Source organism: Physeter macrocephalus, unplaced genomic scaffold (assembly GCF_002837175.3).
Source record: "Physeter macrocephalus isolate SW-GA unplaced genomic scaffold, ASM283717v5 random_1719, whole genome shotgun sequence".
Lineage (NCBI taxonomy): Eukaryota > Metazoa > Chordata > Mammalia > Artiodactyla > Physeteridae > Physeter > Physeter macrocephalus.
In genome coordinates this window covers 1-25,000 of record NW_021146553.1, presented here as the reverse complement: position 1 = coordinate 25,000, position 25,000 = coordinate 1, and the positions used below count along the sequence as shown (strand labels likewise).

Here is a 25,000-nt window from a genome sequence, read left to right as displayed (position 1 = left end):
GAAGCACCCGGGAGGCTGGGACTGTGGGCCCGGGGGGAGGGGCTCAGAACCTGAGCTCCACAAAGCCCCGGGCGTGCAGGTGGTGCTGTGTGGGGTGCACACCGGCTCCTGTGCCCGAGGATCACGTGCCCGTGGGTTTCCAGGACACAGATCCCTCCTGCCACCTTCCCTGCCACAGGAAGAGGGGCTGCCCGGCGGCAGGAAACGCCTCTGCCTGTCTCGGGCCTTCTTTCTAAGATCTGAAGCCCAGCACCCGGGCCTTCCAGTGAGATCCAAGGGATGCTGGCTCACTGAGGTCTGCCCGGGGCGGGTGTGCAAGTCTCAGGGGGAGAACTGGAACGAGGCCTCGAGGCCTGGCCCCGCAAGGTCCTTCACCGGAGCCCAGGGTGGAGCGGGGTGAGCCGATGGCCGGACGCCCAGCACTTACCTCCTCCACGTAGCCTGGGCCCACAGGCTGTGCGTCACAGCACGTTCCAGAAGCCTCCGCAGAGCCTCCTTGGGCGGGCGGTTCTCCGGGCCGCTCTGATCTGGGATGTGCTGGTTTCCCCTGGGGGGGTCTGCCGTCTGCCGCCGGCAGCGCAGGAGGCCCTGGAAGGAAGAACCGCGTGACTTATAATCTGCTCCAGCCAGCAACCAGGGTCGGCTTCTGGTCCGCCAGCATGAAGGGTACAACTCGATGCCACCGGGTCTCCCGCTGCCCCCCTCCCCCTTCCATGACGTCAGCCAGTGGGATCCACAGTCCTGCGAGACCCCTTCCCACCAGCCTGGGTCACGACTGGGAGAGCAAGGCCCTCACGGCGTTTGGTGCCAAGGTGGACGGGTCCACAGGGAGGCCCAGGTCATAGGCCCGTCTCTGAGGACAACCGCCACTGCTGCACAAAGTCTGCAGCCCTTAGTTAACCGACAGTGGAACATCAAGCAGACCAGGGTTTACTGAGCCTCAGAAGGGAGACATTTCTTTGTCACCAAAACCGCTTTATGATTTGATCTTCAACATCACGTGATGGTTCAAATCTCAGGCCTGCTGAGGCTCAACATAAAAGAGGCCCCGCCTCCCACACAAAGCGTGGGGGTGGAGAGCAGAGACTGGGCTGGAATCCCACCTCCACCACTCACCGGGTGGTCCAGTTCCTCCCCTCCCCTCGGTTCTTCCATCTGTAAAGTGGGACTAATGACAAACCTAGAGCCGTGGAGGGTGAATCAGGCACGTGGAGTGAGTGCCTGACATGTAAGCCTGTTTACCCTTGAAATGCATGTCCCTCGACAGCCATGACTGCTCAGGGGTCATAGCAGGTGCGGGTGACACACGCCCGAGGGAAGGCAGGGCTGGAGGTGGGGCTGCGAGGAACCTGCCTGGGTTCCCTGGGGCCCACCTCACTTATCAGAGCGCCCGGTGTGAAGGGGGCTGCTTCCAGCACGTGGAAGGCGGCAGCCCAGGGGATTCTCCAGGCCTAGGGCCGGCTTCCCGAGTGTGGCCAGCACGCGGCTCAGTCCCAAGCTCCACGGGAAGAAATGGAAGCTGCACTGGTTCTGCCCACGCCTCCCCAGGGTGGGCCAAAGGTGGCAGAAGTCACCCCGCCGGCGGGGATCTGGGAGAGAACCACCCTCTTCATAGGTCCTGCCTCACCAGAAGTGATGGCCGCACGCACACCGTTGACCACACCATCCCGCCTCTGAGGCTCGAGCTCGTTGAGGCAGGGCAGGGGCTGTGAAGTGCAGAGACACGTACCCACGTGCGAGGCCTTCAAGGCAGCCGGTCTCCTGGCTGGGGCTGGCGTGCTTGGGGCACACATGCTGGGGCTGGCAGGGGCCGCGGGGGGGCTCTCTGCGGTGAGGGGGGTGGAGGCCGGCTGGCTGGTGCTGGTGGCCTGGGCCGAGTTCGCTGGCGCCGGGTCCATGCTGGGAATGGGCTTCCCCAATTTGGTGTGCAGCTTGAAGACCTAGAACAGACCCAGCCCCCTGTCAGGGCCGCTCAGGCCTGGCCAACCTTCCTCAGGGGTAGGAAGAGCACCTCACCGGGCATGGGGGAGCTGGCAGCCTGTGGAAGTGAGGGCGGTGGTCCATCCCGTCCCCGGGGACCCTGCCCCTTCCCCTGCTCCCACTTAAATGCCTTGGGAAGGGCCTTCCTGAGCTGTCTCCTGCTTCTAGGCCCCCACAACTCCTGCACACGGGGGACCTATAATACTTTGACACCCCTGCTGGCTTACACAGACCCCCTTCCTCCAAACTCTACCGCCTGCGCTGAGAAGCACGGCTGTTTTCTGCATGCCAAGCACCAGCCCAGTGCCAGCCCCAGGTAGAGACACAGTGTTTGTGGACTGCCTGCTAAGATGTACACGTGTATGTGTCCACAACACAGATCCATGGTCGGTATACGTGGGTGTACACGTCCGTAGACACACCTCCACATTCTGCAGGAACTCATACACACGTCCAGGGACACAGATCCACCTAGGATACAGTCACCCACCCTGTCCTCGGCATGCCCCCCCACCAACAAAGGCAATTAATTGCAAAAGTTCCCATTGGAAAGGACTGTTCCACCACCCCCAGAGTCTGCACTGACGACCGTCTCAGACACATTCTCTGGCTCTAAGTCTCTGACACTCACGGCTCAAACCTGCCCCCCAGCCCCCGGGGCTGGCCGCAGGGCCTCCTGACCCCAGAACCAGTCCCAGCCTGCGAGCTGTGACACCCGCAGCCCACCCCGCCTGGGCCCAGCTCTCCCGCCTGCACCCCTGCTACCAACAGGCCGGCGCATCCCCTTTTCCACGCCTCACTGCTCCTTCCTTGGCGGGTTTTGTGGGTTCACACAGGCATTCGAGAGCCTGTCCCAGCTGGGCTGGGGAACGAGGCCCTCGATGAGCAGGGCAAGAAGACAGATCCTCAGGCAGGCGCTCGGGGCGGCCCAGCCTGCAGCGGGGGCTGGAAGGGGGCTGCCAAGGGCAGGGTGTGAGCAAAGGCCTGGGGGCAGGAGGGAGCATGGCCGGTGAGCTGGGGCAGCTGGAGGGGGTTCTGTGGACGAGGCAGAGAGAGGCAGCCACGGGACAGGGGCCTTCCTAACCCTCTCGCTCTAAACCTCGCGGTGCAGCCCAAAGCAGGCGTCCAGCCAGGAATTCCCCCTCCTCCTGTCCTCAGCACACACCCAAAAGGTGAGCATCACCTTGCAGGTTCATGATGCCATTGGGGGAAGGTTTGATGATTTCCAAAAAGCACCTCTGGACCATAGAAAGAGGGCACAGGGAGAGGGGCCCTACCTTCTCTCGGGTGGAGGAGCCCATTCATTTCCTCATAAGATGACATACTACAGGCATTTTTAAGCCCACAGTAAAACGTTGATATTAAAATAGTAATAAATATGACAAATGCTGATATTAAATAATTTAGTATCAATGAAAACTTTGATATTAACATATTAAACCTTAAATACTTTAATTTGATTTTTAATAAATAAGGACCCCGAATGGAATATACCATTTGATCTCATCAACATACAAACTCTGGTTCATATATACATGCAGACACACCCAAGGCCAAGAACAGTTTCCTCTGGGGTCTGGGTATGAGCTGCCCTGCTCCATGCTTCTGTCCAGGGGCAGGTGTGACTTTTATAACTGGGAGAAGGGGTTTGGCTTCTGAGGAAGGAGGACACATGGGCCTGCAGGGAAAGCTACTTCTCGTGGATGGCTGCCCACCCCCTGTGTCATCAGATGCCCCTCTGGGTCCCGAGTGGGCCGGGGCCTGTGAGGGGCTCCTACCTTCTGGTGCTTGGACCCCCGGATGTGGGCAGCATAGGCCTCCGCCCCAGTGCAGGACACGGCACACAGGTCGCAGTGCAGCTGCGCCTGCACCCCTCGTGGGCTGCCGTTGGGCTGGATGCCCATATTCTGAGCCGCCTCTTTCTTTTTGTGCTTCTGCCCTTCCAGGTGCTCGCGGTAGGTCTGCCGGCAGAGAGCGAGGGCGGCCTGAGGGGGGTGTGTGCCCACCTGGCACCCCGCCTTCCCCGTCGCCGCAGTTCACGGGAGGCCTGATGTCCCCACCCCTCTGTTCACGGGCCTCCTTTTAAAGCCCAGTCAACAGATAGACGACTCAGAAGCTCGGACTGAAAGACACAAGGTTTCCTTCTCTTTTGTTTTTTCTAAAAATCAATGAGTTTCTTAAGCAAGCATCCCCAAAGGAGCACACATTTAGTTTCAGGGGCTGCTTGAAAGAATATTCCGGCTTTTCAGAATCTGACCTCAGAAGCCAAGCAAGGATGTGTGCTACCAGAACGATGCTGCACACACTTCACCGTTAGAACACTGCTCCCAAACCGCAGGGTCCACCTGGGGAAGGTGGCCGCGAGGCACAGACCCACGCTTCCCGCACCACGTGCCCGAGATGTCTGACAGTGTCTGGCACACGACTGAGCTCTCACGGGGCAGCCCTGACTTGTCTCTGGGAAGCCTTAAGACGAGGCAAAGTGGGGCTGCTAACCCAATGCCCTCTAACCACGCCAAGAGTCAACGCTCTGCGGAATAGAAATGCCTCTGGAAAATACCAAAGGCACTGGTGACGTCGGCTGGCTCTGGGGGAAGGGACAGGAGTGGGAAGGGTGCTCTCGGAATGTAGAAATCTGTGGGGTGTTTTTTTTTTTTTGGCTGTGCCTCGTGGCATGTGGGATCTTAGTTACCTGACCAGGGATTGAACCCGCACCCCCTGCAGTGGAAGCACAGAGTCTTAACCACTGGACCGCCAGGGAAGTCCCAGGAATCTGTGTTTTTACCTAAGCCACAGAACACACACACACAAAAACACAAACACACACACACACACACGGACATGACGTAAAAGCCTGTGGGACGGAGACAAGCCTGGAAGGATATACACCAAGGCGCCAACAGTAAACTACTTCAGAACACGCTTCGCAGAGTCTGAGCCCATAGAAAGAACAAATGTTCGTAGCTTATGCCATCCCGATGCCTGACTCTCCATCACAGACACGGACCAGATGTGGAATGAGAAAAAACCCAGAGGAGCATTAGGACACACACACACACACACACACACACACACACACACACACGGACATGACGTAAAAGCCTGTGGGACGGAGACAAGCCTGGAAGGATATACACCAAGGCGCCAACAGTAAACTACTTCAGAACACGCTTCGCAGAGTCTGAGCCCATAGAAAGAACAAATGTTCGTAGCTTATGCCATCCCGATGCCTGACTCTCCATCACAGACACGGACCAGATGTGGAATGAGAAAAAACCCAGAGGAGCATTAGGAGGGCTGCCTGGTGCCCCGCGGCTCCTGAAGCCCACAGCTGCCCTGGCGGCCCCTCGCTAGGCCGGGACGGAGACCGCACCGCCAACTGTGCCGTCCTGGACTCAGAGACAGGTGCCCGGAAAAGAGGCAGAAGTGCTGTCCCTGCTGCGGGGAGGCCACGCCGACCAAGTCCTTCTGACGCAGATGGAGGCCGTGCGTGGCTGCTTCCACGTTAACCGTGTCTCAAGCGGCGCTGGGTGGGCGTGGGAGGGGCGAGCCGGAAAGGGCAGCACGGGGACTCCGCAGAAGCACCCAGCATCTCGGTGCTGGAGGCGGATGCGCGCGCCTAGGCAGGTGACGAGCTCGCACGGAGCAGACCACACACACGCACACGCACACGCACGGGCGCACAGGCACACGCAGGTGCAAGTGAGACCGGTAAAACCTGGGACCTCTGACTCAGCAGATGGGTTCAAGGCCAACATCCCAGCTGTGACAGTGACTGTAGTTTGGCAAAACTTCAGCACTCGGGGCGCTGGGTGAGGGCACGTGGGCCTCTCCGCGGTGTTTGTTACAACCACCTGTGAAACCACCACTATCTCAATGAAAAGTCCAACAAACAAGCGCTGTTAACATTAACAAAAAGCTGGGAACAACTGGAGCTGACATGTCTGCGTGCCAGATGCTATGCCGAGTGGTGACACGCTTGGGCAAACCCGGTCCCACGGGGAGACGAGGCTCAGAGAGGCCTCGACACCCCCTCGGGTGATGCTCACGTGCCCACGCTCCGTCACACCCCACGGCCACGGGGAGCATCACACCCTTGCTCAACGTGATGCCGCGAAGAGTCTAGAATCACAGGAGCAGACCTTGTATTGGACTGGTGAGAGGAACCAAGAATCCTCACGATGCAGCCCTGAGTGCGGGCCGCCTGGCCCTCGTCCCTCTGCCAGGGAAGTCGGGGCTGAATAAGGGGTTCTGGGCTCCTCCCACACCTCTACAGCCTGTGATTTGGAGTCTCTGCATGCCTCCATGGTGCCAGCTTTCTCTCAGAGTACTAAGAACAAGACAAAATCCACACGGGATGTTTTGTGAGCACCAGCCCTAGCGTCTGATGATCTTTGCAGGGAGTGAGGTGGGTCACCTGCGAGCGTGGTTGGGGAGGTCCTTTGCTTAGACAGCAGTGCACTTGCCCGCACACGCGCATGAACGTGCTGCTTTTACCCACCTGCGGCCCTGCCTACACGGTCCTGTCTGCACGGCTCTGCCTACACGGCCCTGCAGCAAAGGTGCACTGTGACCAGCCGCGCCTGCCGGCCCTCGTGTCCAAGAGGGTGCGCTGAGGGCCTCCCTGCTACAGATGGCCTCAGGGTGCAAGACCACGCTTCTGCGGCCAACAACCAGAGCTGGGCCCGCTCTCGTGTCTTTCACAAGAACACCAGGCAGTTTTAAGGTTTTGCTGATGTGCGCTTGGCGTTGCAAATTAATAACAGATCTCTTTTGAGCAGGCAACGACCCTGACCTCTGGCCGGTCGTAGGGGGCATGGGAGGGCTCTCCCACCCGTGGGGGCAGGAAGGTCCGGGGCCTGCCCAGCGTAGGGCGGGGGCGGCTGACCTGGGGACCAGCACAGCTGATCTTGCAGACGTCACAATAGTGAAGCGGGAGCTGCTTGGGGCCACCCCTTGGTTTCGGCAGCTTGGCGGCAACTGGTAGCTTCTTGGCGAAGCTGTCGGTGCGACGGGCACTGGGACTGCTGCCCGCGCCGCCCCACAGGGACGAGTCCACGGGCTCTGGGAGCGGGGGCGGCCGCATCCGTGGGAGGAGCAGCGAGGGATAGTGAGGACTGGCTGCTGAGTACGGAGATGCATCATAGATCGGGTAGCTTGGTCCTAAGAAGCGGAGAGAAAAATGAGAGGGGGAGATGGGTGGTTTTGAGGAAAGGACCACATTTATTTCGGCAGCAAATAAAAGGAACAGCCTGCACTTGCACGCCTGCGGGGGAAACCACCATCTTACCAGTGTACGGGGCGGAGGCTAGGCCGAACGAGGATGAGGAAGGCAGGGTGGAGAGGAAGGAGGCCGCGGGCTGAGTGCTGCTCACCGGGGGGTAGGTGGAGGCGGAGGGCAAAGTGCTGGCCAGCTGCCCCGCCTCGGCGGTGGGCACCTGCGGCAGGGGCTGCGCTTGGTTGTACCCAATGCCACCGTAGGCTCCTTGGGGCCCTGGAGAGCAAGCACAGCCTCTGCAGAGCCACTCCTGTGACACCGGGCCCAGGGAGCAGAGAAAGTGTGACCAACACGACTGCCCGGCTGCCAGGAGCTGGCACGGCCTGGGCGCAACTGGCTGTGAAGCCCGGGTGTCTGAGCCGCGCTGGAGGCCAGAGCCCCGGGCTCTCCCAATCTCTAAACTCCAAGTCCTCAGCAGAAGCCACCTCCTTGTAAAACACTTCCAGCCCCACCTTCGTCTCTCCCCCATCTCTCTGTCTGGGTCTCCCCACCCCTCTCTCTTGCACACACACAGGCCCATCGACTAGTGGAGACTTCGGGGCGTATCTGAGGAGACAGCCCTGAGACCCACGCTACTGCTGCACCTCCTGTGAACCTGAAGCGCTTGAAACCTGACTTTCCTGGGGTCCCTCCCGTGTAAGCGAGGCCCCCTTGCCCCCGCCCTGACCCTGCAGAGACCCACCCACCTGGTGGGCAGAGCGTGGCCGTGGCCATGGCTGGGAGCTGAGGCTGGCCAGCAGCAGGTGGCGGGTCCCGTTTGTTCTCGTAGCCAGCAGCGGCTGTCGATGGTCCATAGCTGTAACTGTCCTGCGAGAGGGTTTCCGTGGGGAACACAGAGCAGGAGAAAGGTGCTCAGGGTGGGGCAAGGCCCCCTCCTCGCCCCCTGCAAGGCCTGCATCCATGTGGTTCCCGAGCTCCTGCTCTGTACCAGCCTCTGTTTTGGGACCTGGGGATGCAGCGACCAGGGAGAGGGATGTGGCCTGCTCCCTCAAAACTGATGCTAATGTCTGAGAGCAAAAGTGCTCTGAGGAACATGCAACGGGACAAGGGCTGCCGGGGACGGCTCGGAGGAGGAGGCAAGCATGCGGAGGCAGGGGACAGGGCTCCTGGCCGGGTTGGCAGGGAGCAGAGGTCCTGGTGGGGGCCAACGGGTGGGCTGGCGGGAGACCCGGAAGCTGGTCAGAGCAGAGGACTGCGAGCGCCAGGAGAGGGGCCGGGGGGGCAGGCGGGGCCGGGGGTGCCGGAAGGGTCTGGGGCAGCAGGGAGCACAGCTGGATTCTGGTTCACAGGGAGATATGAGCTGTTGGGTGGGCCAAGGACTAACAGCATGGAGGTGAGGACGGAACCAAGAGGCGGGGAGGAGGCCCTGGGAGCAGGGCAGGGACTCAGGATGGGAAGTTGGGAGAAGTCCCAGAGGTCCTGGGGAAGCAAAGGGGAGTAAAGGAGGGAGGGGACGGAGCCAAGTGGGTACGAGCTTGGCCGAGCAAATCAGGATCAAGCTGTGGGTGACAGAGGCTCAGGGGCTTGGGCCACATGGAGCGTGGAACGCCTTGGCGATTCCACGTGGAAACACAACTGCCAGATCTGCGGTCCTAGAGCTCGGGGTCAGGAAGGGGGCATCGTCAGCACCAGAAAGGCCCGGGAAGGACAAGCCCAGCCCCCAGCCCCTCTAAGGGCAGGGATGGGAGCATCAGGAGGGTGATGGCCCGTCTGGATTGCGTTTTCAAGGAAGAACTGGTGCTGGGCAGAGAAAAGCCGGGCTGATACCTGGTAGGAGAGAGCCGTGGTGGCCGCCGGCACAGGCTCCTGGGGCTGGCCGCCGTAACCGAGGTCCTGGCCGGGGTGGGGCTGGTACCCGCCATACCCCACTGGAGTAATGGGCCTGGGTAGCTGGGCGGCCTCGGGAAACGGGATCAGGGCAGGGCCCAGTCCAGGAGCGGGCTGCACGGCCAAGCTGGTTCCAGCAGCTGGGAGGGGAGAAGCCATCGGAGGCTGGGCGCTAGAACCACAGATAAACAGAGAACCCGGCAGCGTTAGATCCTGGCATTCGAGAACCTGCATTGAGCACAAAAATGCCATCTGACACTAGACATCAGCCACTCGGATGCCTCCGGTCCAAGACCTTTCTTCTGTGAGTGCAGGCGCCATTGGAATTGCTTTTCATGAATTAACACAATCTCACAGCAACCCTGAGTGCTCGGAGCCAGCCTGGTCTCCATTTTCACAGCTGAGAAAAATCATGCAAGGTCGATTAACGCTGAACTAAGAACTCTTTACCTATAAGAACCAGCTCTTGCTTGTGGTTCGTTCTGCAGGAAGCCCAGAGCTGAGGCCTTTTGTCTGCCTCACCTCATCCCTACCTTCCTGGCCTTACAGAAGGCACTGCCAGCTGTCTGTCTGTATGTCCATCTGTTGGTCTGTCCCCAGTGTCTGGAAGACGAAACTCTGAGGATGGGTGACAAGTGCCTGATTCAGACCCAGATCTTTCTGATCCCCGCGCGCCTCACTCTGCTAAATATCTGTCACCCAGTAGACAGTCCTCAAATGTGAAAGCCCGTTTGGCGGGGAAGGGTATCGGCAAAGATTTTAGCCCAATACCAATAAGAATCATATAAGAAAGTTCCTACAACCCTCCTACACTGTTGGTGGGAATGTACAATGGTGTAGCCACTATGGAAAACAGTATGGAAGTTCCTTAAAAAACAAAAATAGATGGGAATTCCCTGGTGGTCAAGTGGTTAGGACTCAGCGCTTTCACTGCTGAGGGCCGGGGTTCAATCCTTGGTCGGGGAACTAAGATCCCACAAGCTGCATGGAACGGCCAAAAACTTTAAAAATTAAAATAAATAAATAAAAATAGAGCAACCGTTATGATCCAGCAACCCCAATCCTGGATACATATCCAGAAAAGATGAAAACTCTAATTCAGAAAGATATATGCACCCCAATGTTCACTGCAGCACTATTTACAATAGCCAAGACATGGAAGCAACCTAAGCATCCATCGACAGAGGAATGGATAAAGAAGATGTGGTACATATATGCAATGGAATATTACTCAGCCATAAAAAGAATGAAATATTGCCACTTGCAGCAACATGGATGGACCTAGAGATTCTCATACTAAGTGAAGTTAAAGACAAATATTATATGATATCACTTATATGTCAAATCTGAAAATAATACAAATGAACTTATTTTCAAAACAGAAACAGACACACAGACATAGAAAACAATCTTACAGTTACCAAAGGGGAGGGCAGGGAGGAATAAATTAGGAATATGGGATTAACAGATACACACTACTACATGGAAAATAGATAAACAACAAGGACCTACTGTATAGCATAGGGAACTATATTTAGTATCTTATAATAACCTATAATGGAAAAGATCTTTAAAGAAAATACTGAATCACTTTGCTGTATACCTGAAACTAATACAATATTGTATATCAACTCTACTTCAATTTTTAAAAGAAGGAAGTTCCCACAAACCCTGTAGGGCACGGGTCCCCAACCCCGGGGCCACAGCCCGGTACTGGTCCGCAGCCTGTTAGGAACTGGGCCGCACAGCAGGGGGTGCACAGCGGGCAGGAGAGCGAGTGAAGCTTCATCTGCCGCTCCCCGTCGCTTGCATTATTGCCTGAACCATCCCCTCCACCCTGGCCGTGGGAAATCTGTCTTCCAAGAAACCGATCCCTGGTGCCAAAAAGTTGGGGACCGCTGCCGCAGGGGATGAAGCAAGGCGTGTGCGCAGCTCAGAGGCAGGCAGACCTGAGTAGAGAGGGACGACGGCTGGCAGCACTTGTCCACTGTCACCTTCGCACACATTCTGGACCGATGCTAGACTCACACGTGATGCTTGCTACCCCCCAAAGTGGCTCACTGCCCAGTGGGGAGGGCCATGGAGAACTGGGGACAACATGGGGGGGGTGTTATCCAGGCCGTCCTGGGGGGCTGAGGGACCCGCCAGGGAGAGGGAAGCGCGGTGCTGTGGGTCAAGCAGAGCCCTCTGCGTCGCCCCTGCCCATCTCCTAGCCAGCGTCTCTTCGTCCTCCTGGCAGCCAGAGGGGTCCTCTCAAAGCACAGACCTGACCACGCCACCCTCCTGCTCAGAACCCTCCCAAGGCCCTCTGCCCCCATCCCCTCCCACACCTGCTCGCTACCTTCTTCACCTCCTTCTCCAGCCCTTCCTGAGCCACTGCTGGAGAGCAGCAGGGCCTTGTAACCCGTCATCCTGCCCCCTCACCCTGCTTGATTTCCCCTCCCGGCACCGCCTGACACAATCCTTCCACCAACATGAAGCCACAGGAACTGCGGTGGGTCCCAAGCTATTTGCTGGCACGACAGTGGCACCTGGCACATAGCTGGTGCTCAGGAAATATTAGTATGGCCTACAGTCAGGTGTTTGGGAAATGGTGGGTGGGAGCAGCCCAATTGCAGGTGGGGTCCTGGCCCGCCGGGGTCCCAGGGATCTTCTCCCCGCATCTTCACATGGTCTCCCTCTATGTGTGTCTATGTCCTAATCGCTTCTTCTTTCCCAGTCATATTGAATCAGGGCCACCCTAATACCTCATTTTACCTTAATTATCTCTTTAAAGACCCCATCTCCTACAGTCACACTCTTTAGTTAGCAATGAAATCCTAACCCCTAATACCTAACACCCAAATATGAATTTTAGGAGGACATAAGTCAGCCCATGACAGGGCCATTATTGTAACAAAACTCAAATGACATGAAAATCTTGATTACACATACATCATTCATGCTGAAATGAAAGCACCTAAAATACATTTTACAGAATATATAATCATTTATGCATTAGTATGTTTTTATTTAAGACACCCAAACATCATCAGCCCATCACCAGAATGCCCAGACACGCACAGTAATGATAACCTTTGATGTTTTGACAACTGTAAACCTAGCATCACTCTTTTTTTTCTTCTTGGTCATTAGAAAGGTATATTTGTTAAGGTATGTGGGACAGAACATACTGTATTTAACTTTTGCCAGCTTGGTCTATAATGTTGAAATATTTAGACATGGCATGCTGGCTTCCATTTGTACTTTTGCCCTGGGCCTCTCAAACTGTGAAGGCTATTCATTTGTTTGACTATATTTCATTTGCCCATTTTACTATTGGTAAATATTTATATTATATATCAGTTTCTATTGCAGAGTTAAAAATTACCCCCAATAAATGTCAACTGGTACAGCCACTATGGAAAACAGTATGAAGCTTCTTCAAAAAATTAAACATAGAACTACCATATGATCCAGCAATTCCACTTCTGGGGATTTTTCTGACGAAAACAAAAACACTAATTCAAAAAGATTATGCACCCCTATGTTCATTGCAGCATGATTTACAAGAGCCAAGATATGGAATCAACCTAAGTGTCCATTGATAGATGAATGGATACAGAAGTTGGATAAAGGAGATATATATCTTTATCCATTCGTCTAACGACGGATACTTAGGTACACACACACACACATATGTGTGCACGCATGTGTACTTGTGCACGAAAGAATATTACTCAGCCGTAAAAAAAGAATGATATCTTGCCATTTGTGACATGGATAGACCTACAGGGTATTATGCCAAGTGAAATAGGTCAGACAGAGAAAGACAAATACCACATGATCCCACTTACGTGAAGAATCTAAAAAATAAAACAAATGAATAAACATAACAAAACAGAAACAGACTCATAGATACAGAGAATAAACTGGTGGTAGCCAGAAGGGAGGGGGTTGGGAGGATGAGTTAAATAGGTGAGGGAGATTAAGAGGTACAAACTTCCACTACTTAAATAAGTAAGTCTGAGGAATGTAATATACAGCATGGGGAATATAGTCAATAATATTGCAATAAATTTGCACAGTAGCAGATGATAACTGGACTTATCGTGGTGATCATTTTGTAATGTATAAAAATATCAAATCACTATGTTACATACCTGAAACTAATAGAACATTGTAAGTGATTATACTTCAATTTAAAAAAATTACCCCCAATGATGTGGCTGCAAACAATAATAAATATTTACCATCTTCACAGATTCTGTCAGTCAGAACTTGAGAGTGGCATGGATGGGCTCTGACTCAGAGTCTTTAGGACGCTGCCAATAAGAAGTCGACTGGGGGAATTCCCTGGCAGTCCAGTGGTTAAGACTCTGCGCTCCCAATGCAGGGGCACGAATTCAGTCCCTGGTCGGGGAACTAAGATTCCCCCCCGCCCACAAAAAAAAAAGAAGAAGTCGGCTAGGACAGCATCATCTGAAGGCTCGACTGGGGTAGTGAGATCTGCTTCCAGGATGGCTCCTTAACATGGTTGGTGCTTTCCCAATGCTGCTTGAGTGTTCTTACAACATGGCGACCAGCTTCCCCCAGAATGAGAGATGCCAGAGAGAGAGAGAGAGAGAGAGGAAGGACCAGGTGGAAGCTATGTTATGAGCCTCAGACCTCACATGGCATAACTTCTGCCACATTCTGTGTTAGAAGTGAACTACTAAATACACCCCACCCTCAAGGGGAGAGGATTAAGCGCCATCTTTTGAAGGGAGGAGTGCATTTATTTATGGGAATATGGAATATGAATTCTCTTAATGAATACTGAATATGAGAATTTATGGCAATATTTTTAAACCACCACATGCTATTCCCCATCTTCTACTGTTACACATGTTCTACGTATGTTCTGTATATGCTTTCTTGTGCCAGCTTCCCCTCATGACTTCTTGTCCAGCCTGGGTCCGACATAACCTGCTCCAAACAGGGCACAGCTGAGGAGAATGGGGCGAAGATGGCTGCCTCAGATCCATCAGGATTTAACGTGGAGCTGGGGCCACCTTCTCGTGAGTCACATGGGAGAGGTGTGGAACAACCCAAACCAGCAAGGAAAACGGATGGGATGGGCTTTGGGAGACGATAAAAAGCCATGCCGTTGAAGCCACTCAGAAGGCTCGACAAAGGGGTCTGAGCTGCCCAAGCTGCAAGGGCGGGAATGCTGGAGTCCAAGTGTGAGCGCAGACCTGGAACTCTCTGGACGGAGCCCTGCTGCCTCTGCTGGGTAAGAAGCCATCAGCACTGCAGTGATGCTTTCCTTCTTGCCTGGCTTCCCAGTGTGCCAATGGTCTCCACCTCCAGAAGGGTCTCTGCCCCCAGTCCTGAAGACCCAGTGCACCAAGTGGTGCCAACTGAGGGTGCAGAGGCAAAGTGTCTCCTGCGGTGGAGGGCAAGTCTTGTCCTTTAGCCGAGGGCCCGAGGGAGTAGAGACAAGCTTGGGGCTTTCTTCACCTGCTCCCGCAGTGACCCAGCTCAGGTCAAAAGCTGTGTCTCCATCTGGTGGGGGCCCCACCTAGGGAACCAGTGAGGCAGGCGGTTGTTGACCTTGTTCCAGGCCAGGAGATCAAACAGCCTGTTCTGTCTAGGGCAGGGTTTCTCGATCCAGGCAATGCTGACGTTGCAGCCCGATCACTCCCTGTAGGGGACCGTCCTGGGCACTCTGGGCTGTGGAGCAGCATCCGTGGCCTCCACCCACTCAATGCCAGAGGTGTCCCCAGTTCGAACAACCACAGATGTCCCCAGACACTGTCCGGGTGAGAACCGCTGGTCTAGGACAAGCCCAATCCCAGGGCACCAGCTTTGAGACCCCAGCTGCAGATGGGCAGCGTCATGTGTTGGTTTACGGCTAGTCCAGACCCTACTCCAGAAGGATCACCGGGACACTGCGGGCTGCCCTGTGACTCGGGATCAGGCTCGAGACAGCACGTTTGCGGGCGTAAACTAAGAATTCAGGACATGTTTTGGTTGTATACGACCCTGAGTAGTGATGCTTATGCACCCTGAGGTTTGAAGACCACTGAGCTAGACCAAAGTCAAGGACAAAAGGAGAGTCTGCCCACAGATGGCTGGGCGTCCAAGACGTTCGGTCTTCATGTAACTCAGCGGTGGGAGATCTCAGGTGTTCCCGTGCCCTGCAGGGTGACTCCCATCAGTTTTATTATGAGGGCCTGCAAACGTCACAGCTGTGAGCAGACTGATTGGCTGTGAGGCGTACAGGGTCAGGGTAGATATGAGCTTTGAGTTTTATGTGGGATGCTGAAACGCCCTTGATCTCACCGGAGGTCACCCCTGCCCCCATCTACTCAGATGACAGGATGAAGCTCCTCTCCTGTGCAAACAGCTGGGATGCTGGGGGAGGGGCAGGGGAGACAGACACACCGTCTGGAAGAAGTATGGATGTGCTGACAGCCCAGCAGGCGGCAGGAGCCTCCCCCTCCAACCCAGAGCCTGAAAAGGCCTCACCTATGAAGAATACTGGGATTTCAGAGAGGGGCTCAGGTGCAGCCCCCTGGGCTGAGAGAAGGGCCTGGCACACACGTGGGAAAGGGAGAAGAGCACAGGGGCTGACAGGGAAACGGCCCTGTGTGCTGAGGGACAGAGGAGGGGTGGGTGACAGGAGGTCGGATGGTGGGCTCGGGGCTCCGGGATGCCAGGCAGAATCCGAGTTTTATCCAGTAAGCAATCTGGAGTCACCACGGTATCTCAGGACAAGATCTGTCCTGTTTTAGGATGCTAAGGTGGTGCTGTGGACTGAGTTGTGCCCACGCCCCCTCAAATTCACATGAAGCCCTAACCCCAATATGACTGTGTTTGGAGATAGAGCCTTTAAAGAATTAAATGAGGCCATAAGGGTGGGGTCCTAATCCTATAGGACTGGTATCCTTATGAGAAGAGACACCAGGGATGCCCACACAGAAGGAAGACCACACAGGGACACAGGAAGAAGGCAGGCAGCCATCTGCAGGCCAAGGAGAGAGGCCTCAGGAGAAACCAACCCTGCCGGCACCTTGATCTTGAATGTCCAGCTTGCAGACTGTGACGAATACGTGCATTGTTTAGGCCACTCAGTCTGTGGTGTTTTGTTACGGCGGCTCGAGCATACTAGACAGGTGGTGATGGCTGTAGAGGAGAGAAGCTGAGGGCAAAGCTGATAGGAGACACACAGAGGCCACTTCAGGTCACCTATGCAAATTTCAGCCAGGCCAGCTCCCGGTGGTCAAGGGCTTTGCAGACACCCTAAACGGGGCTTGCAAAGCTGTCAAGTAAACGTTTCGTGACTATGGTCAAAGTGGTAGCTGTGACCCCAAAAGGAACACTAGGCCCACCTGAGTAACTGCTCAGGGCAACACAAAGCTGTTTGTGGTCCGGGAGGATGACGTGTTGCCTGGCTTTTATTTAGCTAAGCAAGCTCTGCGGAAGTGGAGCACGGATGCCCTCAAGCTGGGGAGGGTGCACGTGCCATGGGACTCGTGCCCTTCTCAGGAGAGGGCTCGGCATTTTGGAGCCCAGACGGAAGGGATAAAGGGAGAAATGGAAGGGATTTAAAAGAAGGCTAGGCCAAGTATGGCCACAACTGCCCACTGCCTGTTTTTTGCACAGCCCATGAGCAAAAAATGAATTTTGCATTTTTAAGTGGTTGGAGAAAGTTAAGAGAGTACTATTTCATGACACGTGAAAATTATACAAAACTCACATTTCAGTGTCAAAATATAAAGTTTAGATGGCACATAGCCATGCCCACCTGTTTATGTATTGCTTTCACCCACTTTTGCCCTACGGTGGCCGAGCTCTGTAGCTGCAACAGACCCAGTGTAGCCTGCTGTTGTGGACTGAATGTTTGTGTCTCCCCAAAATTGTTATGTTGAACCCCTACCCCTCAATGTGATGGTGTTAGGAGGTGGGGCCTTTGGGAGGTAACTAGGATTAGATGAGGTCATGAGGGTCGGGCCCCCGTGATGGGATGAGTACCCTTATAAAAGTCACAGGAGAGCTTGCCTCCCCGCTCCGCTCTCCTCCAGGTGAGGACACAGTGAGAAGTCAGCATCTGCAACCCAAAGAGGGTTCTCACCAGAACCCAACCCTGCCTGCACCCTGATCACAGACCTCCAGAGGAATAAACTCCTGTTGTTTACAAGCCACCCAGTCTGTGGTACTTTCTCACAGCAGCCTGAACTAAGACACCCATGGAGTGGAAAATATTTACTCTCTGACCCTTTAGGAAAAGGCTTGCTGATCCCCAGCTTAAAACAGCCATCGTTTATTTTGTTCCTAACTCTGTAGGCTGGGCTGGGCTGCATCTGAGGTCAGCAGCAGGCAGCTCCACTTCTGGAGGGCAGCTGGCTGTCCAACGGGCACTGAAGCCCTCCTCCCTGTAGTATCTTCTCCTCCAGTGGTCCAGCTGGGGGCCCTTCATGTGGCAGGGTCCCCCAAGATGGAGAGGACGTGGGCAAAGGCTCTGGAGGTCTAGGCTTAGAACAGGCATGAACAGGATTGGCAGCTCGAACAGATGCTATACCAGAATACCATAGATTGGGTGGCTTATAAACAACAGAAATTTCTCAGTTCTGGAGACTGGGAAGTCCAAGATGAAGGAACCAGCAGACCAGTATTTGGTGAGAGCCCGTGTCCCGGTTCATAGATAGCCATCTTCTCGCTGTGTCCTCAAATGGCACAAGGGGTGAAGGAGCTCTCTGAGGTCCCTTTAAAAGGATACTAATCCCATTCACGAGGGACCCCACCCTCATGACCTTATCACCTCCAAAAGGCCCCACCTCCTAATGCCATCAACTTGGGGGTTAGGTTTCAACATATGAATGGGGGGCGGGGGGTGTATAAACCTTCAGTCTATGGCAGTATCACTTCCGCTGCAATCTACGGGCCAAGGAGGAGCACAAGGAGGCCCAGGCTCGAGGGCCAGGGAAATGGATATATTGATAATTTCTAGATGGGAAGAGCTGCATGGTCACAGCGGAAAGGGCGTGGATATAAGAAGGAACAACATAAAGGACAGGGGTGTTTTGGCAACCAATCTACCACATCAAGGTTTTAGGAGTTGAGCTAGCCAAAAAACAGCTCATGGGAGAGACTCCTCAGGCATGGCCCATATGGTTGTCAAAACCTAGGTAATCTAGAGCAGGGGCTCTCAGCTGGGGTGATCCTGCCCCCAGGGGAAACGGGGTGATACTGAGGACATCTGTGGTTGTCACTTTGGGGGGCTCCTGGCATCGAGGAGGTGGGGGCCAGGGATGCTGCTCCACACCCCACAGCGCCCAGGACGGCCTCACAGAGAACAATCTGAGAAACTCAGACCTGCAAGGTCGGTGTGCCCAGGGTTGGGGATCGGGACTTAGAGCCTAACGTTTGAAGGTAGGGGGCAGGAAGGTGAGTCCGCAGCAGAGGCTGTCACTCCCGCCCACGTTCCCTGCCCCAAGTCTGAAGGGAGAGTTCTCACACCTCTTCTCCGGCTCCCTTTGGTGAGAGGTCAATTTCTAACAGCCTTTTTCTGGGTCCTTTTACACATGAGATGAAAGCTGTGACTTCCGGCCCTCTGTGATTCCCTGGAAATGGCACAGCTTTGCAGGTAATCACCTGGGGCCTCACAGGTCCCAGCTTAAGAATCTCTCCTTGAATGGGAGAGCAAAAAGCATTTGCTGAGATTAAAGGCAAAGTTTACGTGCGCCTGTGTGGCGTGGCATGTTCCCTTCTCTCGGAAAATGTAATAAATCTTCATTCAGTGGCAAGACGGCCCCTGTCGTCAGTCCCCTCCACGGATGAAAATCCTGCAGGCACAAATGAGACACTCCCTTAGAGCAAGGTGAAGAGAAGAGGTTGAGGACGAGAGGGTTCTACATGAGGACCAAGGACCAAGATCAAGATCAAGGAAGAGCTCACAGGGGTTTCAAGCTTAGGAACTGGGAGGAGAGCCACAGTCCAGCGGCTGGCATGGGAACAGGAGCCACACCACCTGGCTTCCAATCCTGGCTCTGCTCACCGCGGGGCCTTGAGCAAGTCACTTCTTCTTTCCTCACCTCAGTTTACTCAGCTGTAAAATGGGAACACCTACCTCTCAGGATGGCGTGACAAACAAGAACTCATGTGCTACAGTGCCTCGCACGGGTGCTCACAACGCAGCCCAGAGTGGCCAGATCTTCCCATTTTAAACAATACCAGAAATCTTTGGAAAGTCTCCCAATTTTAAAATACTGGCACCTAACTCAAATATAGCAAGTAAAAAACCCACTGCACGGGCCGAAGAGAGCTGGTGTGATAATCAAACATGGTCTGCAGGCTACCAATTCTCAACCCCAACCAAGAGCAAGGAGTTGGGAGTGGCTGTTGAAGAACAGAGTCACACATTTACTCTCAGTGAAGCCTCCCCTCAAGCAAGGGGCCTAAGCTTGTGCTGCTGCTGTCTGAAGTCGCCTGCTGCTCACAGGGAGAGCGTGCCGCTGCACCACAAGGCCCAGGGCCGCTGTCCCCATGACAACAAGGGCCCGGTGGGTGCCGCCTGCCTGGCAGGGAGAAGAGCTGAGGCGGGAAGCTGGGGAGAAAGCACCGGCACCTGTTGGCTCAGGAAGAGTGGTACTGAAGCACGTCTGTGTGACGCAGACTCACAAGTCCTGGCTGCCATCCTTGTCTTTGGGTCGCAGGCTTTTTGGTCTGAATTTTGTTTTGGGGAGTCAGGCTTCTTTGGGTGCATCGTGTAGACAAGATTTGAGAATGCAAGGCTGGCAAGACCCATGGATGTGAGCTTGTTCAGTGAGTCACCTAACTGATGGGGACACGGAGGCCCGGAGATGGAAGTGACTCATCTGGGGAGGCCACATTCCCCGACCCAGGGAACTCTCTGGTACACGCTCTGCTTGCTCCTGAAAGGCCAAAGGTAAGGACACGTTGCACCTTGAGTGTAGACCTCACTTCAGAAGGGCGCATCTGAGGAATCTGCAGGCAGGTGATGAAATGTCACAGGGATGGTCAGGAGGAAAGACAAGTCACTCTGGGTTTGCTGTAACAATGATCTCTGTTGCAGACTGCTTTCAAAGAATCATTCAGTGAGCACACAAACACAATCAAAACATTTAGAGTATGACAAAAAAAAATCAAGTGGAAGAAAGATTTTTGTGGAATCACAGTGCTGAGAAACCTTACATAGTGCTTTCTTTTTAAATCATGGACTCTTCCTTCCAGGGCATAGCTCTTCACCCACTTATCTATCATCCCTCCTCCTAAGGCAGAAACGACCCCCACCCCAATGACAGAAACTAAACCAGAATGAGGGGTTAAACCTGAGTGCCTAGCACTTGGAAATCACAACCTCAACGATCACCTACTTTGCAGTGCTATGGGGAGAAAACCTCGGCTCTGGCATCCTGACCTAGCTCAGCTTCCCAGGTGCGTCTGTGACTACTCACAGGGTTGAGGAACACTCGGAGCTTAGACGGTGCACTGTGAAGGGCGATACCCAAGGCTAACATGCGCACTCAAGACATTCATCAGGGAGGATATTTGCAAACCTGTTTTATTGGCAATAAGATCACACTTGTTATTTTGTGGGTACACGCATACATATACATGCAGAGAGATGACTTCATTTGGCACTTCAGTTCACAAGGGTTTTACATTCAAAACATATAACATACCATACATTCATTCCCATAACAATTCTGATTTTTCTAACAGAAGTTTTTTTTTCCACGAAAGCTTTATATGCACTCTCCATGTTAAATGCCCATTTCAGACCCAGGTACTCCCGGAAGACATCCTGGAAAGGGATCTGATGAACTAAATCCTTGGGCTCTTGGGAAGATGATGGAGACTTTCACTCCCCTACGCCCATCTGCAGCCTTCTTTAAAATGTAGTCAGGAGTCTCCCGCTCCCAGTCAGGGCCAGCCTAGCTGCTCAAGACAGAGCCCCTGGGCTGCTTGGTGTTCCCGAGGCAGGGATTCCAGAGACTGGTGACGGGAGTTTCCTGAGCGTTAAGGGTGAGCCATGTTCTGTTTGGCAGTGGAACTCCCGGAATTCTCTTCCGTCCTTCTGAAAAGGAACGTGGTGCTCACACGGAAGGTGGCTGCATAGTTAGCCCTGCTGGTCAGATGCTTAAGAATGCCATCTTGTTGATACATGCTGGTTAAGCTAAAGAGAAAGCATTATGTACACCCGCCCTCCCCAGAAGCAGTGCAAGTGAGAGGACGCCCATCCAGGATCAATATGGCCGTGCCTTTTTGCTGCCATGAACCAAATAGGTGAAATGCTGTTCTGGGCACAGCGAGGGCTCATCCGTGGTTCCAGCCCTCTCCTGCTGCTTTAAGGGGCAGAAAAACCTCCACAGCAACATCTATGCTGGTCTAGCACATGGGCTTCTCGTGTCAACAGAGGGAGGTGGGACAAGACAGCCAACGTGAGTTTCTCATGAGCAAGTACAACAGACGTCGAACCACCAACCCTGATTTAAGCAATGACACTCAAAATTTAAAAGAAGCCACTGGCTTTTTAAAAACACTCATTCCAGGAGTCTTAGACATTATAGTTCATTCTGTTCCCAGAGAGCAAAACTCACAAGGAGTTAACCTCAGTCAACAAAACTGACTTTCCAAACTACAAAGTGCTACAGAACCAACGTGAAGCAATTCTCAATTCTTAGTCAACAGTTAATTTAAATATGCAAGTGGACAGTGATGTGCTGCAAATGCAACTCACCTCTGGGGGGAAAAAAAACTGCCCAAAGCAAAATATGTACCAAAAAAAGAAGTCCCGTTCCCCCAAATATTTACAAATGAAGTTTCTAGCTAAAAAAATCTGGCAAGCTTAGAATTATCCTCTAACGCAAGTATAAGAGAAAATGACAGGCAGAGAATGTCAGTTCCCAGCTGGTGTGCGGATACCTCAGTACAAGGGACAGAACAAGGGAACGATTACCAACCAGTTAGACCTTAGGTGGTACCAAAAGCTTTTCCTTCCAAGATTCTAGAATACCCTGTAAGTAAAGAGCACACTTCAGATTTAAGGTGTCACAGACATACAAAAAAACAAAAGAAACAAGCAAAAAATCCCTGCACCTTGTCAAAGCTTCCTAATTTTGTTTTGAATTAGACAGCGTTTCTCACCTTAGATGAATAAGCTATCTGAACAGCTCAGAGCCGTGATGAAGACAAAAACTGGTATTATCTTCTTAACATACACACAAAACCCCACAACCTTCTTAATCGACTAAAACCAGTCGAAAAGGAGGGCTTCTCCTAGCTGGAATACGTACTATTCCTTTTAATTATCAAATGTATCTATACTGTCTTCTATGTTATCCTTCTGTGATTAAACTTTTAAGAACAGAAAGCAAGGTCATAAGGTGGAAGCAGGTGTCATTTGTCTCACACAGTCTGACTTTGGTTCTGGTATTTAAAACTTGGGGGATTTCACATAGGACGGGGAATTGTGGGTTCTCTGGGAAACGGGGAAGACTTGCCACTCTGGGTTCAGTGCCACGTGTCAATGACAGGTGGGAGGGTGGGGTGCGCAGGCTGTTTTGATCCTCCCGACAGACCCTCTATCCTCTATCTTAGACGGTATTCACACATGTATGTGTCTGCCCTTTACAAGACCATCTGCAATCCCTGATCTGAAGGTTCATAAACTTTTGATCTACTAATAAAGAATGAATATAAAATAATGAATATAAAATAGAGACTATGAAATTAGGAATGAATACGAGGTTTATAAATACCCTTTCTACACGTTTCCCTTACTTTTTAGGACTGCTCAGTTATTCATCCAGATCAATGGTCTTTGTCTCCTTACCTCCATAACCACATAAGAGAACACCAATTACACTCACGTGAAAAAAGGATTTTAAAGGATCATCTGAAAATGCTTTTAAATTTGATGTATTTGTTCTGATCATTCTAAATACACACATTGGTAGATCCAGACAAAAGACAAAATATAAAACTTTAAAAAATTCAGAAACAGAATATGTTGAGAAAACAAATCTCTATTAGGAATTAACTTATGCTCTGATGTTGGTGAGTTGACTTTTAGCTCTAAAATGGATAAAATGAAAATTCAAAATCCACACTTCAAAAATTTTAAACGTACCTAATGTACGTGTGGTTGGAACACAGATAGTATAGTTCTGTCATTTGAAAGGTTTCCCTTAAAATATACTGAAAATCAGGTCTCGCCTGCAGTTGAGAGCCTTTCTGAGATGGGTCTTTAAGAAAACAACAGCAGGCACACGGTAAAAGGAGAACTCCTGTGCCCTGCTTTCCCAGGGTCCGCCTCCAGCCAATCCCATCAGGGAGTGCGCGGGAAGTGCTGCTGAGGTGCAATCACTGTGAGGACTGCTTCAAACTCGACTACAGGTTCCCGCGAGCCCCACTCTCCTGCTTTTGGGTGTGGTGGCAGGTGCACCCCAGTCCCTGAGGCCATGACACCAGATTCTCTCTGGCAGCTTGTGTTTCTGGGACCTAAGGTCAGGGGAGAGACAGGCCTTGGAGGGTAAGGTTCACTCTGGAAGGGCTTGGAGACCAGGGGCACAGAGATGGGGTGCAGGCAACAGAGGCTGGCCTGGGTATGACCAGGACCATTCTGAATCTGGTCGTAGCCGTACCTGACAGGGCAGGGATCTCCTACCTGGGGGTGTTAATGGGTGCTTTTCCGTCTGGCAGCACTGGGGCTGCCTATGCTGCCCCCCATGGCTGACGTGGGCTCTGTTGCCTTTCCCAAGCTATCTGTTGACTCTGGAAGAGATTATTTAGAGACATGGGTTGGGTTATCATTACCACCGCCATGACACTGGACCAGATACTTCCTCGGCTTCCCCACTCCAGGGCAAGTAATTTTGCAAGGTCTGAAGAATGCGGCCCTAAACCACAATCTGACTAGGACCCAAACTAAAGGGGCAGGATCCAGGTGACAGCGTAAAGAATGGCAGAACCCAGTCTCCACCAGCAGGCCCCACCGCTGAGCGGCTGCATCAGGCTGGGTCTGCCACCACGAGCACCTCCCCAGGCTCAGGCATGCCCTACCGTGGGTCAAAGGCACAGCCTGGGAGCCAGGCAGCCCTCATTCCTAGCCAGACACCACCACTCACCACCCTGGGGATCCTACACCAGTTACTGCACCCCGAGCTTCGTTTCCTTATCAGCAAAATGGGTATCATTAATACCTAGCTCACGGGATTACTGTGAGGACTGGACGAGATATCAAGTGCTTGGGACTTATTCAATACAGAGAATCAGTAACCAGCACTTTGTATTGTTACCCACCACTAACAGAATTCGATGGGGTTCCAATCAGGATTCCAACTTCCTGACATTCTCCAGATGAAGGAATTCAGCTATTAACATTTATGCCAAAAGCTTATTAAAATAGAACTTCTCCTTATGGGACATCAAGTATTACACCAAAACCCAGTAGCTGTCTTATTTAGGATTAACAGAATGCAAAGGCAGAGGTAGCCCGCTGCACTAGATGGGTGGTATTTTGACAAAACTGCTAGAAAAGGGAAATACCACAGTAGATCTGGCCCGCCTGTCACGTTCCACCCCTGGGGACATCCACCTTCCAGCTCTGAGCTCTCAATGCTTTCATTACCAACTCGACTTAACTCACACAGAACTCTGCTGGATTTCTTGAGCAGCTCTCAGCCTCACAACTGAAAACTGCATTCAGTGCTAATTAAACACACTGTCAGATTCAATTTTCCACATGGGATTAATCCTTAATTCTGAACACGTGCAGCACTAACTCTCAGTCTAAAAAAGCTTTATGAGATTTAAAAGACCACCTAAAGTAAAATAAATGAAAATTATCATTATTTACAAGTAATTACAAACTTTTCTTATAACTTCAAGAGTAAGTGTGCATCCGATTCTTACTGAACAACAATT

At 52.8% G+C, this 25,000-nt stretch overlaps 1 protein-coding gene across 6 annotated transcripts; it reads right to left on the bottom strand.

Annotated features, from left to right (window-relative positions):
• Positions 1-6: 6 nt before the first annotated feature.
• On the bottom strand, positions 7-24,916 carry LOC114485410 (zinc finger RNA-binding protein 2-like). Of its 6 annotated transcripts, none has more exons than XM_028486781.2 (8): positions 23,742-24,916; positions 9,026-9,257; positions 7,945-8,065; positions 7,271-7,474; positions 6,869-7,143; positions 3,759-3,941; positions 1,730-1,940; positions 7-588 (listed from the first exon to the last, which is right to left on the bottom strand). In XM_028486781.2, the coding sequence occupies exons 2-8, from the start codon at positions 9,242-9,244 to the stop codon at positions 233-235; spliced, it is 1,569 nt and encodes a 522-aa protein (XP_028342582.1). In that variant the 5' UTR covers positions 9,245-9,257; positions 23,742-24,916; the 3' UTR covers positions 7-232. The 6 variants fall into 6 exon arrangements, with proteins under 6 accessions (XP_028342582.1, XP_028342583.1, XP_028342581.1 ...); XM_028486782.1 differs by lacking the exon at positions 23,742-24,916 and adding an exon at positions 13,318-14,519; XM_028486780.2 differs by lacking the exon at positions 23,742-24,916 and having other exon boundaries at positions 9,026-9,445.
• Positions 24,917-25,000: the final 84 nt, after the last annotated feature.